Consider the following 17,543-nt stretch of genomic DNA (forward strand, 5'->3'; position numbering starts at 1 on the left):
CCCTGTCTTCTAGACAATCACCCAATGAACGACCTTTTCCTCCATGTCTTTCATTTAGCATGTTCCCAAGGTTTAGCACCTTGTAGTATGTATAGCGTGACCCAACCCCAAACACACACACACACACACACACACACACACACACACACACACACACACACACACACACCTGTTTTTTCCAGCTGGAGACAATGTCTTACAGCGTAGCCCAGGCTGGTCTGGAAGTCATCATGTAGCTTAAGTTGGCTTTGAACTCACAGCAATTACAGGCATTTACCATCATGCCTACCCTAAAAAGACAGGAAGCTGGCAAAAATGGTGCAGTATCGACCTGGAGCTCCCAGCAGGCCCCTGTCAGGGAGACTGGGTGCCTTTTGGCTACCACCCCTCCTATCTCCTCCCAGGCCCCTGGTTTATTGTTTCTTGTGGACATTCAGGTTTGTCATTGGTTTTAACCCAGTGGTTTTAACTTACTTTGCGTTAGAATTGTCTGAGTAGTTATTAATAACACTGACCCAGGTGTGGTCCTTCTGTTTTGGTTTTCCTGGGGCACGATCTGGGAATGACAGTTTTTAAAAGCCTACCCCAAGTGATTCTGGTCTTCATTCAGGTCTAAGAACCATTCTTTGATGCTACTGAAGGAGGCGGTCGAAGGCTGCCTGTATCTTTATGGGAGATAACCCCTACTCTTTCCTCTTGCCTGGTCTGGATGGGTTCTCTCAGCTTGGTCCCCTACTCCTTGCTCAGCATCCTCTGAGGAACCCACCATTAGAAACCTTAGCATAGGGGTTGGGGATTTAGCTCAGTGGTAGAGCGCTTGCCTAGCAAGCACAAGGCCCTGGGTTCGGTCCCCAGCTCCGAAAAAAAAAAGAAAAAACAAACAAACAAACAAACAAAAAAACCTTAGCATAGGCTTTGGTGAAGACAGTCCTGTCCTATCTTGGTTACCGCCTTGGCAGATCCGTTAATAATAATTCCATTCTCAAATAAAGAGAAATGCTGAAATGCATACATGGTAACGATTTTCTAAGTCCTGAGCTCAGGAGGTTAGAAGTCTGGAAATGCCGAGTCCTGTGACTGGGGGTCCCCAACCCCTCCCCCACCCCTCCAGCACTGTGCCGTGAATGTGAACATGCTGGATGAGCCGATGTGGAAATCCTCATTTCTAACGGTGTTTTGTTTCTCTCCGTGATTTGCAGGTACTTTATTCATATGCCAGCACTGGAGAAGAGGCTCCCCGGATGTTACCCCATCACAAAGCCCACCACTCAGCTCTGTCACGAAGTTCTACAGCTGATTGAACAGAAACAGTGTGCAGCATATTAGAGGAGATAAAAAGTATAAAGTATTCACTAAAGTCACTACGAAAAACAGCATTTGATTATTTAATATTTAGCTCTCTCCTTTTAAAGATTCTAGCTACAGGTTCATTAACACCTCTTTAAAAGGTCTTTTTTTTTTTTTTTTTTTCTTTTTTTGAAATAGGTTTCTCTGTAGTCCCACTGATCTCTGTGTAGTCCCTTCCTGGAACCACTCTGTAGACCTTGAACTAACAGAGATCTGCCTGCCTCTGCCTCGGCCCCGCCCCGCCTCCGCCTCCGCCTCTGCCTCCGCCTCCGCCCCGCCCCGCCTCTGCCTCTGCCTCCCGAGCACTAGGAGTAAAGGCTGCTTAGCTTCCTGCCTGGGTGGGCCAGTCTGAGCCGGCCTGTGGAGCCCCAAGCAAGAGGGACCTCACCTAGAGCTCTGCAGTTTCACAGCCATTTACAAAAGTCCACACTCAGTGGCCTTAAGTTAACTTAGATCCAAAATGCTCTCTGGAGCTGTTGCGTTTGACTTCTAAAAACACCAGAACTGGGCTTTCTGTTTAACTTCCTACAGCTTGAAGAAGTAGCAGAGGAAAGCCTACTCCAAAGAGAGCGTGTCTTAGGCAACTCTGCTTGTGGTCATTGGAACCATAGCTGGGGACTTTGTTGAGGAGACTATGGCTCTTGTCATAAATTTGTTTGGCAATATTTAAACTGTTTTACAACGATCATTTTAATATTATACTGTTTATATGATTTGAGTGATTGTTCAAGATACTTCTTAGATTTAGTACTTCTACAGCTTTGTAGATATTCTATGTAAAAATAGATCTAGCTGGGGGTGTACCGAAAATAAGTGGTAGGGTACTTGCCTGGCATGTAGGAGGCCCTAGGTTCAAAAGTAAAAAAAGTAAAATAAAAACTAAGACTTTGTGTTAAAAAGGTACACAGAGAGACACGTTTAGCTTCTCAAATTGCTACTCTGAGAGGCTCTTGGATGGCTTAGGAGAGAACCTCCTTTGCCACGTTCCAGATGTGTGCTTCTGCCCTCGGCAGCGGCAGCCTCCTCCTCGCCCTCCTGGACTCCCACCCACCATCCTCACAGCTCAGGTAATGACTTGATTGCCAGCGTCCCAGGTTCCCATCATTCACAAGTTCTTAGGGGCTGGTTTCATTGTAGAAACCATACATAGACTCATTGTAAGATTTTCCAAAATACTAAAAAATCCCCAAACACCCATAAAGGTAGTACTGAGTTTTGACTTGAAAAACCTGGTATACTGTGGTTTTCAAAATAATGTTTTGATACATTAATAAAAATAGTTTTGTTTGCAGATTATTTACAAGTTATTAGTCTTATTTGTCTCCATGAGGTTTTTTGTTGTCGTTGTTTAGTATGACTTTTAAAAAGTCTTAGCTAGGGGTTGGGGATTTAGCTCAGTGGTAAAGTGCTTGCCTAGGAAGCGCAAGGCCCTGGGTTCGATCCCCAGCCCCGAAAAAAAGAACCAAAAAAAAAAAAAAAAAAAAAGTCTTAGCTATTGTACTTTTGAAAAAAAAAGAAGAAATTAAATCTCGTTTCTAGTTCTGACTCAGGCATCTAACCAATTTACATCAAGCCATTATGTCCTCTTTCTAGACCTTGCTTGTTTGCTTCTGATCCTCCATGGTGTAGAAGGATGAGAGTCTCCAAGCTCACCTTAGTGTCCTCTGCCTGTAAGCAACACTCTCATTTATTGAAACAGGGTCTCACAGAGCCCGGGCAGGCCTTGACTGCTCGACATGGCCAAGAATGACTCTGAACTCCTTTTCCTCCTACCTCCGACTCTGCAGTGCTGGTATTCCAAGTGTGGGCCACCATGCCAGGCTTTGTACACAACACTCCTTGTTTTATTTTTATGTGTGGGTTTGTAGCGGCCAGAAGAGGGCAGCATTGGTTACCTTAGAACTGGAGCCACAGGGGGTTGTGAGAAACCCGGTGGAAACAGAACTCTGATTTTCTAGGAGAAGAGCAGGTGCTTGTAAACCACTGAGCCATCCCTCCTGCCCCTGCACGTACGCGAAGCCTCATGCTTTGAAGTGGGGGAGCGTGTTTCTCTGCTATGTTGTCTGAGTAGATTCTGAGTAAGCCTGCACATTTGTGTCATCAGCACAGCCACACGGTCTCCAAGCCTTCTCTATCATCACCATGAGGTCTCCAAACCTCTCTTCACCACCCTCCAAGAAGTCTGTAAGTCTTTCATTCCTATTTATGGGGGGCGGGCAATGAGTGCCCCTGCCCTGGTGGATGAAGAATCATTTCTGAGACAGTGTGTTGGAAGAGCGTGAAGAGACTGTGGAATGTGTAGCCCTGCTTCAAACTAGGCCGTCCTGTACAGCGGATAATGTAGACCACAGCCTAGGCCACAAAGCCACAGCTCACACCAAGAGAGCGACTCTGCTTCTCCCTGTGCTCCAACCCAGTGCGTCCCAACCTTCCTAACGCTACAACCTTTCAATACAGTTCCTCATGTTGTGGTGACTCCCAACCATAAACTCATTTTCATTGCTACTTCATAACTGTAATTTTACTACTGTTAGGAATCGTAATGTAAATATCTGTGTTTTCTGTTGTTCTTCTCTGACCTCTGTGATAGGGTCATTCGACCCCCCCAAAGGGGTTGCTACCCACAGATTAAGAACTACTGCTCTGGTCAGTGCCCTGACTCCGAACTGGTAGTGCAGGTTCTGATGATGGTCTGGGTGCCCCCCCATCCCCCCATTTGCTTTCCTGTTCACCTCAGGCACTAAAATCATACTTAAGGAATTTGTGGGAGCAAAAACTCAGTGTTGGAATGGACCAGAATCTCTCACGTTGGTCTAGCTAATGGCTCTTTAAAAAGCTAAGGCTGAAGTTTTTACCTTGTGTGACTCATGTCTCTTCTTTTGCAGTCTGTGGAGTAGAGAACCAGAAACCACATTTAGGAAGGTTATCTTTCCATTGTTCTTGTATTTTTTTTTTTATTTGCATGGTTTCCAAAGGCAAGAAAATCACTGAAGAATGGGTCTCTGTTAGTTACCAGGCACAGTGTGTTAACTACACACTGATCTTAAGTGCAAAAAAGTAATTGATTTTCCAAGTAAGGCAATTACAGAAAAAACTTGATCATGAAAATCATATAAATAGATTCCCCTCTCCCAGCCCACCACCAGCCATCCCACTGGGACTCAGCCTCATGGTGTGGACTCAGGGCCACCCAGATTTTTCTTGTCACCCTCCCTAACCATTCCTCCTAGTCTATTTCATTTCTTTGGGACTCCCCCTTTGGCATGCAGAACTGCTCAGTTAGGGACCCCTCAGAGCTGCCACACTTGTCTGGGACTCAGGTAAGTTATCAGTGCTGTCCCTCCCCTCTGTTTTTTTCCCTCCAGGATACTCCTAGTCCATCCCAGCTGTGCACTTCAGCCCTCCCTCTCAGCCTATCTGGATTCCCTTTGGACACATTGCCTTTTGTGGTACCCCTGACTGGCCTCTACTTCCCTTTGTAGAGCTGGACGCCCAAGTCCTATTTAAGAGACCTCCAGAGTCAGTGTCCTCTCCACAGGTTGGGGACTGAGTGGAGTCTTAACCTATCGGAACACCTGATCTGAGCCTATTCCAAGACTAAACCTTTTAAACCCAGAGTGGGTTTCATGGATTTGAAGAGACACCATGACCAAGGCAACTCTTATAAAGGGCATCATTTAACTGGAGCTGGCTTACAGTTTCAGAGGTTCAGTCCATTACCATCATGGCAGGAAGCATGGCAGCACGCAGGCAGACTTGGTGGTGGAGAAGGAGCTGAGAGTTCTACATCTAGATCCAAAGGCAGCAAGGAGGAACTGTCTTCCACAGGTAGCCAGGAAGAGGCTCTCTCTTTTATACTGGATGTAACTTGGGCGTTAGGAGACTCCAAAGCCTACCTACCTTCAACAAGGTCTCACCTTCTAATAGGGCCACTTTCCGTAGGCCAAGCAGACCACCAAGACTGAAAACCAAACATTATGCTTCTGGTCCACAACCTATCAGATTAGGGTAACAGCAATCCAAGAACCATACACACCCATTCAACAAGGAAGGGATCAGATATTCACACCAAGAAACACCACAAACATCCTAACTCCAAACGCCTAGATCCTTTCAAAAAGAAAAACATACAGACATGAACAACCAAGACGATATTGTTGGGAAAAACAAACCAGTGCTCCCATTGCAATATAACCCAAGAAAAACAACTTATCTGAAGTGCAGGGTAGCAAGAACTTTAAAATACCAATTAATAATATTAATAATTAATACAGTATTAATAATATAGAAGTCATTTCAGATTGGTGATGAAGATTTAAAGGACTTTAAATGTGATATGAATAAATGACTCAATGGAGGCTGAAAACACAAATTCACAGGGGAATAAAAACACCAAAAACAATTTGAGATATGAAAGTAGAATTTCAAAAAGAAATGAAATTGCTAAACAAAAGCCAAACTGATCTAGAACTGGAAGTGAGGAGCCCAGGGAGTCTGACAAGACGCCCGGAGGTGAGCCTTGCTGACAGATTGGACGCGGTTGAAGAGAGAATTTTAGGTCTTGGAGGCAAGGCAGCAGAAATGGATAGCTCAGTCAAAGAAAATGTCAACTCTAAAAGACCCCGGCATAAAACATTCAGGAAATCTGGGATACCGAGAAAAGACCAAACTTGAGAATAATAAATTTAGAGGAAGGAGGAAAAAAATCCTAGGTCAAAGGTATAGGAAAATGTAACAACAACAAATCAAGAAAATTTCCTCAGTCTAATGAAGGAGATTCCTTTACAGACGCAAGAGGCACACAGAACACTGGATAGGAGAAACTCCCAGCAGGACCTGATAATCAAAACACAGAACGTTTACAATAAAAAAAGAATGCTAAAATTGGAAAGGGAAAGAGACCAAGTCATATAGAAAGACCCAGCAGAATAGCACTTTTCAATGGTGACTGAAATCCAGAAGGGCCCAGAGAGATGTTCTACAGAGCCAAAAAGGCCGCACATGCCAGGGCGGACTACAATAGCCAACGAAATGATCAATGCAATTGAAGGAGAAAGAAAAATAAATTCATGATAAAAATAAGTAATTTTTGTCCACCAATCCAGCTCTACAGGAGGCAATAGAACAATGGTTCTCAACCTTTCTAGTGCTGTGACCCTCTAATACAGTTCCTTGTATTGTGGTGATCTCCAATTATAAATTTAATTTGTTGCTACTTCATAACTGAATTGTGCCATTGTTATGACTTGTAAATATCTGATATGCAAACCCCAAAGGGGTCGTGACCCACAAGTTGAGAACCACTTCACTAAAAGGAAAACCTCAGTCTGAAGAGGAGATTAAATATACCCAATATAACATAAGGAATAAATAGTTACACATCAGCTCATCAAAGGGGAGGGGGACACACCACCATACAAAATAGCAGGAATTAATAAATACCGTTCAATAATAATTCAGTATTAATGGTCTCAATTCCCCAACCAAAAGACTCAGACTAACAGATTAGAAAGCAGGATTCGGGGTTGGGGATTTAGCTCAGTGGTAGAGCACTTGCCTAGAAGCGCAAGGCCCTGGGTTGGTACCCAGCTCCGAAAAAAAACAAAAAAAAAAAAAAAAAAAAGAAAAAAAGCAGGATGCATTTTTTCTGTTGCCTCCAGGGAACAGAACATCATAAGCACAGAAAACATCTTAGGGTAAAAAGATGGAGAAGGGTATTTAATTCCAAGCAAATGGGACCAGGAAGTAAGCAGGAATAACTATTTTAATATCTGGCAAGTAGACTTCAGACAAACCAAAAGAGAAGAAGGCTGTATGCTCATTAAAGGAAAAAATCCATCAAGAGGATATTCCGATTCTAAACATATACTAGTGTAATAGTTGCACAAATGTTATAGGTGCAACCAACCCTTTTTGCTTGGATTTAAGGTCCCTTCAGGAAATGGAACCCATAGCTGAACCATATTGTCGTGGGCCATAGGGGAAACCTACTCCTACTATTTTGCTAAAGGAGCACAGCAGTAAAATGATTTCTAGTGACACATTTCTAGTGATATAGACCCACAGATCAGTGAATCCTCATGCCAGGACCCGTCTTATGGTAGATGGTAATTAACACAGAGACACAAGTGGGCAGTGTGGAGGCAGCGAGAAACCCTCGGGCACTCAGCCCTAAATGGGATGTCTTTGTCAGGGATCTATGCATGCAGACAAGGAAGCAGAGAGATCGTAAGAGTGAGAGGCAATGAATGACTCCAGTGATGCGGCGTCTTCCAGGACTGATGCACACAGGGCAGCACAGAGGGCGAGGGCACCTACAAGATCTGCACAAACAAGCCAGAAGGATTCCCAGCACGGATAAAGGGAAGAGGACACAGCGTTCTACGAAGCAGCTGTTTGCAATCGGTACTTGCTGGGGGATGGAACATCTTACCACATACCTGTAGACTGTGTTTTGATGTTTTCACCTTCACTCCTCCCAGATGCACTCTACTCCACAACTTGGTGTTTTCTACAACAACCCACTGAGTACAATTTGTGCTGCTCATGGACTCACAGGTATCGGGCCATCCACACCCTTAAAGAAAACTAACCAGCCTTAAACCGTCACTAGCTCCTCGACTAGGGGTGGGGGCTCATGAGCCCTTCCCTCTTCCAGGCTGGAAGGTTGTCAGGTTTGATCCGGTGCGGAAGATGACAGCTGCCTGTGGTCATGGGTGTGGCAGGCCTGCCATGAGCAGAAGGTGTTGTTTTGCCTCAGTCCTCTCTGACCTCTCTGACTTGCAATCTGACCCCTCTTCTAAGATGGTTACAGCCTTGGGGATATGCCCATATGTGTTCCCAGGTATATGTATAAACCGAGTTCCCATTGGTGGCCGAGCACTCTGAAAACACTCACTCTTTACCCCAATCAGTTGTTGGGATCAAATCTTTAAACACATGGACCTTTGTGGGGCATTGAGGATCTGAACGACAGAAAGTCAGATAAAGTAGTGGGTTGCCTGATGCTGCTTGCATTCTAATGCTAAGACTGGTTCCTTGAGACCTTGCTGCCCCAGAGAGGAGAGAGTCCGCACAAAGACCCAGGTGACTCTGTGTGACCTTGCCCCCAAGTCATTTCCTATTGGCGAATAAAGAAGCCAACAGCCAATAGGTGGACAGAAGAGACATAGGCAGGGTTTAGGGTTCCCAGGCTTGGGGTTCTGGGGAGAAGAATGAAGGGAGGAGAAGCTGCCCTGGGTTAGGCGAATCATGAAAATGTGGCCCTGAGGGCTGGCCAATTGGAGTTGAGTATATTAAAATGAAACAGATCGCCTTGCTAGTTTGGGCTCCAAAATTGCTGAGAGCTTCAATCCCAGATAATTCTGAGAAGCAGAAAACCACAAGAAATGAGGACAATTATACTAACAGAAGTGCTAACACACTTAGGATCTTTGGGTTTAAACGCATCAGTTCTTCCAATTTCCCAGGTTATGTGGCACCTTGTTGTAGCCTGGCTTATTCTCGAACAGATTGGGGTAAACCGTGAATCAGGTCACTTAGCTCAATTACAAAGGGTTGTTGAGCAGGCATAGCATGCTTTATCAAAAAATAAAAACCTCTTCTTCATCAGTATTTCCCCCTCTTCCATTCACCCCACTTTTCGAAAGTTCCCAAGAGTTGTCTTCCTAAATGTAATTCTGCAGCAGAAGTTGTAACAGAACCCCCTCCCCGACCTGCTGACATCTTAGGAAGTGGTCACTGCCTCATTGGTACCAGTTTACTTTTGTAAGCCCCAGAGTCTGCTTTCTGAAGCGGGACTGGAGTCGCTTACCAACATGGAATCAGTAAAATTTCTGACGTAAAACTTTTATGTTACCCATTGCTCTGGACTAAATTCAAAGTCCCTGCACGGCCTTCACCGCCTTTGGAAACCTGGCCTACTGACTGCCTCTGTACCTGAGAATCTCTCACTCCCTGTTCCCCTCTCTTCTTGTCCTTTAGAGGAACACCCCAAGCTCTTCCCAAACAGGGAAATTTGCATTAGCAAATTCTAATTTGCTAATTCACTTCTAAGAGGCCTTTGCTTGCCCTAAAGTGTCGTCCCACCCACCACGTTGCATTTCAACACATTTATCACTTTGTTCATTGTAATATAAGAATTTAATCTCTGTGAGGGCCTGTCTCTCCTTCACCCTATCCTCCATCCCAAGGCATACAATATCGCCTAGCTCACAGTGCCTTCCCCATGTTGAATGAATGACATAGGAAAGCATTGATTAGATATAATTAATTAACAGCCTAACATTTCATTATGGTTTGTTTTTAAGGTCGGTAAAACATATGTTCTCTAACAATGACCAAGACAATGCTGCCTGTTACTGCAGCCATTCAGGGCTCTTGACACCAAGAGTTGGAGCTTGGGGCTGGGGAGGTGGCCCAGCAGGTAAGAGGGTTTGCTGTACAATCATGAAGATGTGAGTTCCAATCCCCAACATTCAGGTACGGCTGTGCATTTGTCTGTAACCCCAGAACTGTGGCAGAGGGAGATGGGGTTGGGGGCATTGCTGGGGTTTTCTGGCTGCCAGTCTATCTCTAGGTTCAGTGAGAGACTCTGTCTCTCTAGGTGAGTGAGAGAATAAGGCCAAGGGTGATGGGGCAGGATACCCGACATCTCTTTATCTCCACTCATCTCACTGGTGAGTATGCTGTCTATACATGGGCACATACTGCACAATACACTACATACACAAACACCAAAAAAGAAGGGAAAATACCTGCCTGACTAAGATTATGTGGAGAAGTAAGATCCATGACTTCAGAACCTAGTTTTATTTATTTTTTCCTTTCTATGTCTGGGATCCTGAGGATGGATTAGTCTTGGCAGTAACAGCAACTGAAGATGTGGTCATACTTGTCAGCAAGAGGAACGCTGGAGGAGGAGGGAGGTACAGATCAAATAACATGGTACTGCTGTCGAATGTGTCAAGAGCTGGAAGACAGAGCTCAGTAGTTGAGCGCTTGCCTAGCATGCCCAAGGCCTTGGATTGGTCCCCAGCCCTGGAAGTAACAATGACAGTTAACGTTTGAGTGTTACTTAGTGGATTTTGACAGGCTCACTTGCAGTATTGCTTACATTTCTACAGGGAATCTACCTGTCCTCTACAGTGCTGACCTGAGAACGCACTTGGGAAAGGTATGGCTACTGTTAGAGGATATCCACCAGAGAAGACTGCTTGATATGGGTTTAAGCCGATAGAAAAATCTTCATTAGCCAACCATTAAACTGGGTGTTCCAGATTTCAGAGTAGCCCAGGCCTTTCTCAGGGTGAGCTTTTAAGCACAGAAACTATATCCTGGGTTGATATACCTCAAAGAGCAAGAACACTAGCCAGTGTAGAACTTCAGAAGCCAGAAGGACAAGGTTAGTACATTCAGGGACTTCCCAGAACTGTGGCCTTTGATGGAGTAGGCCTTGGTTTTCATTTTGGCAGACAGACCTGTCTACGTGCCAAGTTTTACAGCCTAAATGGTACTTCCACCATGGAGTTGGTTGTGTTAAGGTCTGGGGGCCTGTTACAGTTACAGAAGGAACATGGCGTTTTGCTTCCATTAGCAGCTATAACCAGCAGAGGGCACAGGTGGATTAGGAAGAAAAATAAACGGTCTAACAATGGAACAAATTTTAAATTGTAAAACACCTCATCAAATTAGACAGAGTGCATTTTATTGTGTACGCTCCTTATACTGCAATGTAGATACCTCAAGCATAGACAATGAAATGTGCTCTTCCACCATTGGCAAATGCTTAAGGCTTTTTCCATTGTTACCTTGCACACGTCCTCTAGAACTTTCAGTTTTGCGTGACTGAATGTCCCTGCCCTGGCAGCAGTGGTCTACTCTGACCATGCACGAGACTTTTGAAATTGGATGGCCATTTACATTATGAGCTGAACCTTTAGGGACAAAGGTGGGAAGTTACGATTTAAAGAGATGGATTTGGTTGTCAAGGAGTGGAGTTTCTGTGGTTGATCTCAATTGTTACCTTGATCTATAAGTACCCAGAGGTGGGCCTCTGGGCATGCCCATGGGGAATTATATTGATTGGGTTAACTGAGGTGAGAGGACCAGCCCACCATTTCCTGGGTGGGGTTCTTGGTGCTCATAGGAAGGAGAGTCTGAACTGAGCATAGGCTTGTACTGCTCACCGATTCCTAGCTGTGGTACTATGAACAACCTGAAGCTTCTGCTCCCATGACTTCTTTGCCATGACAAACTATTCCCTCAAACTGAAAATAGCTTTGTCAGGTATTTTGTCCTGGCAACAAGACAAGTAACTAATGTACTTATGTAAGTACATGTGGTATGTATGTATGTATGTATGTATGTATTCATCTATTATCTATCCATCCATCATCTAGTTTTCGATCAATATATCCATCCATCATCTATCCATCCAGTATCTATCTATCTATCTATCTATCTATCTATCTATCTATCTATCATCTATCTATCCTCCCATCCATCATTTATTTAATCTAACTATTTACCTATGTACCTGTCCATCCATCCATCTGTCCCTCCTTCCCTTCATCCATCCACCTACCTATCTATTGGTTTCTCAAGACGCAGTTTCTCTGTGTGCCCTTTGCTGTCCTGGAACTCACTTTGTAGACCAGGCTGGCCTTTTTTTTTTTTTTTTGGAGCTGGGGATCGAACCCAGAGCCTTGCGCTTCCTAGGCAAACGCTCTACCACTGAGCTAAATCCCCAACCCCCAGGCTGGCCTTGAACTCAGAGACCCACCTGCCTTTGCCTCCCCAGTGCTGGGATTGAAGGCATGCTCCACCACCACCCGACTTTGGTCTTTGTCTTTTTGATACTAGTTTATTTTACTTTAATAGTCTAAAATCTGTACAGTAGCATATAGCTATACTAACAGCATTTCCTTCATTTTAAAGGGATAATACCCCACCGTGTGTGTATCATACACATATGTAAACATTCTTTTATTTCTCCTTTGAAAGATAAATTGAATTGTTTCTACTAGTTGACTACTGTGAATGCTGCTACATGTGCCTGTATAAAAATTTTGTAGAACATGTTTTGAAGTATCATTTTCAATTTTTTGTGGGGAGGGATATGTAGCCAGAAGTGGTTTTGCTGGGTCATATGGTCTTTAAGTTACATAAGGGGTTGAGGATGTGGCTCAGTTGAGAGGATGTGCACTTAGCATGCGCAAAGTCCTTAACAGCACACAAAACTGGGTCTGGTGGTGTCTACCAACAATTCTGGCACTCGGGAGTTAGAGGTGGGAGGACCAGAGAATCTCCTTCATTAGTTAATGAATTTGGGGCCTTCTGGGCTATGTGAGGCCTTGTCTCAAACAAACAAAATAAAAGTCAACCCTGCAGGCTTTCAAGTGGGGATGCAGAAGCCCTCACCCGAGAGTCTGTATCAATAGCAGAGTGGGAGATCCATGTCGAGGCACGGGGAGCTAACAGGAAAGCTGGCCCCTGTGGGTTGGGCTTGTGCCTGGTCCCCTAGCACTCTCAGATTCATCCTCATTTGGATGATGTATATGAGGTTTTATGCCTTGGTCATAAGGAGTTATGTGCCAAGGCTTTAAGATCAAGAAAGTCCTGTGTCATAGTAATAGGAGAGACTTATGGTGTCACATACACTCTCCTAGCTCATGTGAGAGACACACTAAGTGCCAAACCAAATCCAAACATGTCACTCTGATTACTTGCAACCCTCTAGACTTCAGAGTCTCCCACATTCTCCACATCCCCAAACACTACTTTAAACCCAGGCCCTGAGAAAGGGGATAAAGGGGAAGACGTCATTGTAACCAGGCCCTGGCTTTATCTGAGAGAATATAAGGTCATCCCAGGGCAGGAGAAGCAAACTTCTGGGAGGATCCACATTTACAGAGAAGATCTGGAAGATGGGGACAGTTTTGTAACCATATGACACAACCTGGCTGACACTCTGGATGGCGTTGCTACACGGCAGCACGAGTCTTCAGTGAATGCCAAGTCTCAGGACTGAGTCCGGCTGCCAAAATGACTCCAGAGAGTCATTTGACTCAGTTCAAATGGTAAGCGAAAGATGGTATAAATCAGTGACTGTTTAAGAAGACTGGGAATGATTTCTCTTATTAAAAAAAGGGTTTGAATAGCAAGTGTGTATGCATGACTATATGTGTGTGTGTGTGAGAGAGTTTGTGTGCATGTATGTGCATGTGTGGATGTGTGTGCTCTTGCACATGTGCATGTGTGTGTGCATGCATGTGTGCACATGTGTGCATGTGTGTGTGTGTGCGTGTGTGTGTGTAAGTGGGTGAACTAGACCAGATCCAAGAATCAAAGTGGTACCCAGCCTGAAGCAGACTGAGATGAGTTTGTTGGAACAAAACTAATGTGAGTATCCTGGCAACCTCGGCCCTCATTCCTTCAGAGAATGGCTATTATTAGCACTACTTTCTATTAAGTCTCAACTGGGGCAGCATTTCATGGTGGACGTGTCTAAAGAGGAGATTCACCATCTGTCCTCAGCAGTGGCAAGTGGTGGGGATAATATTAAGTTGTCTGTCTGAAGCCTCAAAGGTTAATCATGATTTTGAAAGTTCTTACTAAAAATGCTTTTTTTCTCTCCAGAGAGAAATCACTTCAATGAGCATCAGTTGTGAGTTTTCTGGATGGTTATGGGATATGTAAATAAATAAAGCCAAGACTCTCTTATCAAGGATGAAAGTGCTAGTAAGTTAAGTTTTCTATAGTAAATTAGTTGAGCACAACATTCAAAAAAAACTTCACTATATAATTTCAATTGATTACATGATATTTTTCTAATCTTATTTACTTCAGTAATTTTCTAATATATCAACTTACCTTTGTCCTTTGTCCTAAAGAATGTTTAAGAGATCATGGAATTAATGTTCTAAAAATATGTATATATATATATATTTGGGGATTTGGCAGATCCCCAAATGGTGATTCATAGAGTTAGCAAACAGTGTAGCAGTTTCTCTCCTAGGAGCAGTAGTGAGAGAAATGGAAATGTTTATCTACACAAAAGCTTCATCAGCTGAGAGCTGGGTGAAGGAAATGTGCTATAGTCACGTGATGGATAGCAACATCTGGTGTGCAGAAAGGAATGGAATATCGACTCGCTACAATATGAGTGAATCTGGGAAACAAGCTGAGTGAAAGAAGCCAGCCTCGGGAGAGCACAAACCACACAATTACTCTTAGAGAAAATGTCCTTAGAAGTTGAATCCATAATGATAAAAAGGGGATCAGTAGTGGCCTAGATCTGGTAGAGGAGTGGGACTGGAGGGGTGGCAGGGAGCCTGACTTCACGGTTGTGGGGTTCTAGGGTGTGTGATACAGTGTTATGAAACTACGATTGTGAAATCCATGAGGCTGTTACCAGACAGTCCGAGGTGTGAGCCGGTTGGCCTTCTTGTCAGTGGTTTGCGGGTCTTTGTCATAGACGCATACACAGAACATACCAGACACACATCCACGAGCTTCCTAATGGATTCAGTCATTGACCTTATGGCTGTATCCAGAAGGGCTTTCCCCCTTCGGTCTACTGCTGGGGACTTGTGTATCTTAGAACTGCGGGATGAAAGCAATAGTGACCTACTGTCTTCCTGGTGGCTTTAATCAAAGCCAGGAGTGTAGCCTACAAATTTAGACAGCTCTGGCACACTGCCATGTCCAGTATTGAGTTTACGTTGTCACTTGGTCATGAGGGCCCTAACTTAGTCCCAGACAAGCAGTTATTCTGCAAGTCTCTTCTGCTCTAAACTCCTTCAACAAAGTCTCACTCTGTTTACGATAACATGATGAAACACCATCAAACCTGGTTTTCAATGGCAATTATTTATTTCTTGCAGTTCTGAGGGTTGAAAGGTCCAGGATCAAGGCATAGGCAGAGTGGGTGTCTCGTAGGGACCATATACCGGGTTCATATACAGCCATACATTCCCTGTATCCCACAAAGGAGAAGGAAGGAGCAAGCAGATCTGGTATGGCTTGAATATGGTTCTCCTTCTCTGAAACTCTTGTTAGAGTTTAGTCTCCATTGTCAGGCACTGAGACCAAAAACCTAATTCAATTACAGCGTTTACAAGTAAGGTGATTAGAATTAGCCACCAGAGGAGAGCCTCCACGAATCTACTGCTGCTTTAGTAGGAAGAGAAAGGCCAGCCAACACACGTGTGTACAGCGTCCCTGTGTCTCTTGCTATGGGCCAGGTAACTATGCTACCTGGGGATTCTGCAAGAAGGCCATCACCAGACAGGGTATTGACCTTGAACCAAAACTATGAGCCTTAGTAATTTTAGTTTTTTAAAATACCATCCACAAAACCATTTAGGGGAGAAGGGGTTTGGGTAGTATGGATGAGAATGCCCCCTCCCCCATAATCTCATATATTTGAATCCTTGGTTGCCAGTTGGTGAGACAGTTTGAGAAGGATTAGGTGGTGTGAACTTGTTGGAGGATTGTGGTTTCAGAAACAATATGCCAGTTCTCTCTCTCTCTCTCTCTCTCTGTCTCTCTCTCTCTCTCTCTCTGTGTGTGTGTGTGTGTGTGTGTGCGCGCGCGCCCGTGTCTCATATCCGTATATCAGATGTAAGCCCTCAGCTACTGTTCTAGTACCATGCCTACTACTCCCATGCTCCCTACCGTGACAGCGTCCTTTGGAACCATGAACCCCACATTGAATGCTTTCTTTTTACAAATTGTATTGGCCATAGTGGCTCTTTGTAGCAAGAGAGAGGTAGCTAGGACAGGGTTTCTTTTAGTTCACAATTCCAGGTGACAGTCCATCTTTGAGAGGACAACACAGGCAGCAAAAACTTGACCCATCTGGGCACATCACATCCACCATGGAGAACAGAAAGAGAAAGAAGGAACGCATGCCTGTGCACGGCTGATTGTCTCTTTGCCATTCAGTCGAGGACTGGCCACAAGGTGCTTCCACTTCACCAGAATTCAGAGTAGGTATTCCCACCTCATTGAACACAATTTCACACACACACACACACACACACACACACACACACACACACACACACACACACACACTCCCCTCCCGGTTCCCCCACAGGCCCACCTCATTGACTCTCTTCCTAGGTAATTCTAAATTGTGTTGAGTTGACAATGAAAACTAATTCTCTATCTCAATCCATGTGATTTTTTGAGGTCAGCAAGCTCAGTAAGAGCTTGGCAGTCTAACAGTGGCTCTCTGAAGCTGGAGAGGCTGCGTGCAAACCCTGTAGACCTACAGCTGCTCCATCCGAGAGCGCTCAGCAGGACTAGTCTGGTCCTGAAGACCTAGAAGATTTCTGGAAAGCCATTGTTCTTCAGCTCATGTTAGAAGGTCAAAGAGGATGGGGCCTGGTGTCAGCCTGGCAGCGGCGGCAGCAGCAGCAGCAATGGGATAGGTGTGGATGTGAGCGAGAAGTGAAGGTAGGCAGGCAAACTATCACAGCTTTCTTGTTACCTGGGCTGTTGGGAGGAGCTGCCTCTGCTGTGGAAGGGCTCTTCACCACTTAGCTTATCCTTCCCGGACATGGCCTTACGGATATGACTCTCCTAGTGTGTTCTCTGTTGCTGCAATAAATGTCATGATGAAAAGTCACTTGGGGAGGAAAGGATGAGTCTTATATTTCATCTTGCTGTCCATCAACAAGGACAGCCAAATCAGGCACTGATGCAGAGACCATGGAGGAACAGGTCCTGTTTTCCTTTAGCTCATGCTTATCTTGCTTTCTTACATAGCCCAGGCCCACCTATGTAGGGATAGAAGCCCCCCACAGTGGGCTGGGCCCTTCCGCATCAATCATCAACCAGGAAAATGTTCCACATGGACTTCTAAGGTAGGCAATTCTTCAACTGAATTTCCCCTTCTCCAGATGTGCCCATTTGACAAGCAAAGTTAACAGTGAGAGCTGCTTAACTGATTCCAGATCCTGTCAAGTTGCCAGTCAAGATTAACCACCAAAGGACTGCGGATGAGGCTCAGTTGGTAGAGAGCTTTCCCAGCATGCAAAAAGACCCAGTTTTGAACCCCAGTACTGTGGGGGTCATTGAGGTGGCCTGTGCTCTCACCACTTAGGAGGTGGAGGCCAGAGGATCAGAGGTTCAGAGTCCTCATGAACAACACAAGAGCAGCCTGGAACACATGAGATTCTGTCTCA

General features: G+C 44.7%; 1 protein-coding gene across 1 annotated transcript in view; it reads left to right on the forward strand.

Annotated features, from left to right (window-relative positions):
* Nucleotides 1-1,373, forward strand: part of C1H12orf56 (chromosome 1 C12orf56 homolog) — a 48,018-nt gene extending 46,645 nt beyond the window's left edge. Inside the window, exon 13 of the mRNA XM_032890809.1 lies at nt 1,200-1,373. Coding sequence (XP_032746700.1) covers nt 1,200-1,326 — 127 coding nt within the window. The 3' untranslated portion in view covers nt 1,327-1,373. The remainder of the gene's footprint in view (nt 1-1,199) is intronic.
* Nucleotides 1,374-17,543: the final 16,170 nt, after the last annotated feature.

Source organism: Rattus rattus, chromosome 1, assembly GCF_011064425.1.
Source record: "Rattus rattus isolate New Zealand chromosome 1, Rrattus_CSIRO_v1, whole genome shotgun sequence".
NCBI classification, from domain to species: Eukaryota; Metazoa; Chordata; class Mammalia; order Rodentia; family Muridae; genus Rattus; species Rattus rattus.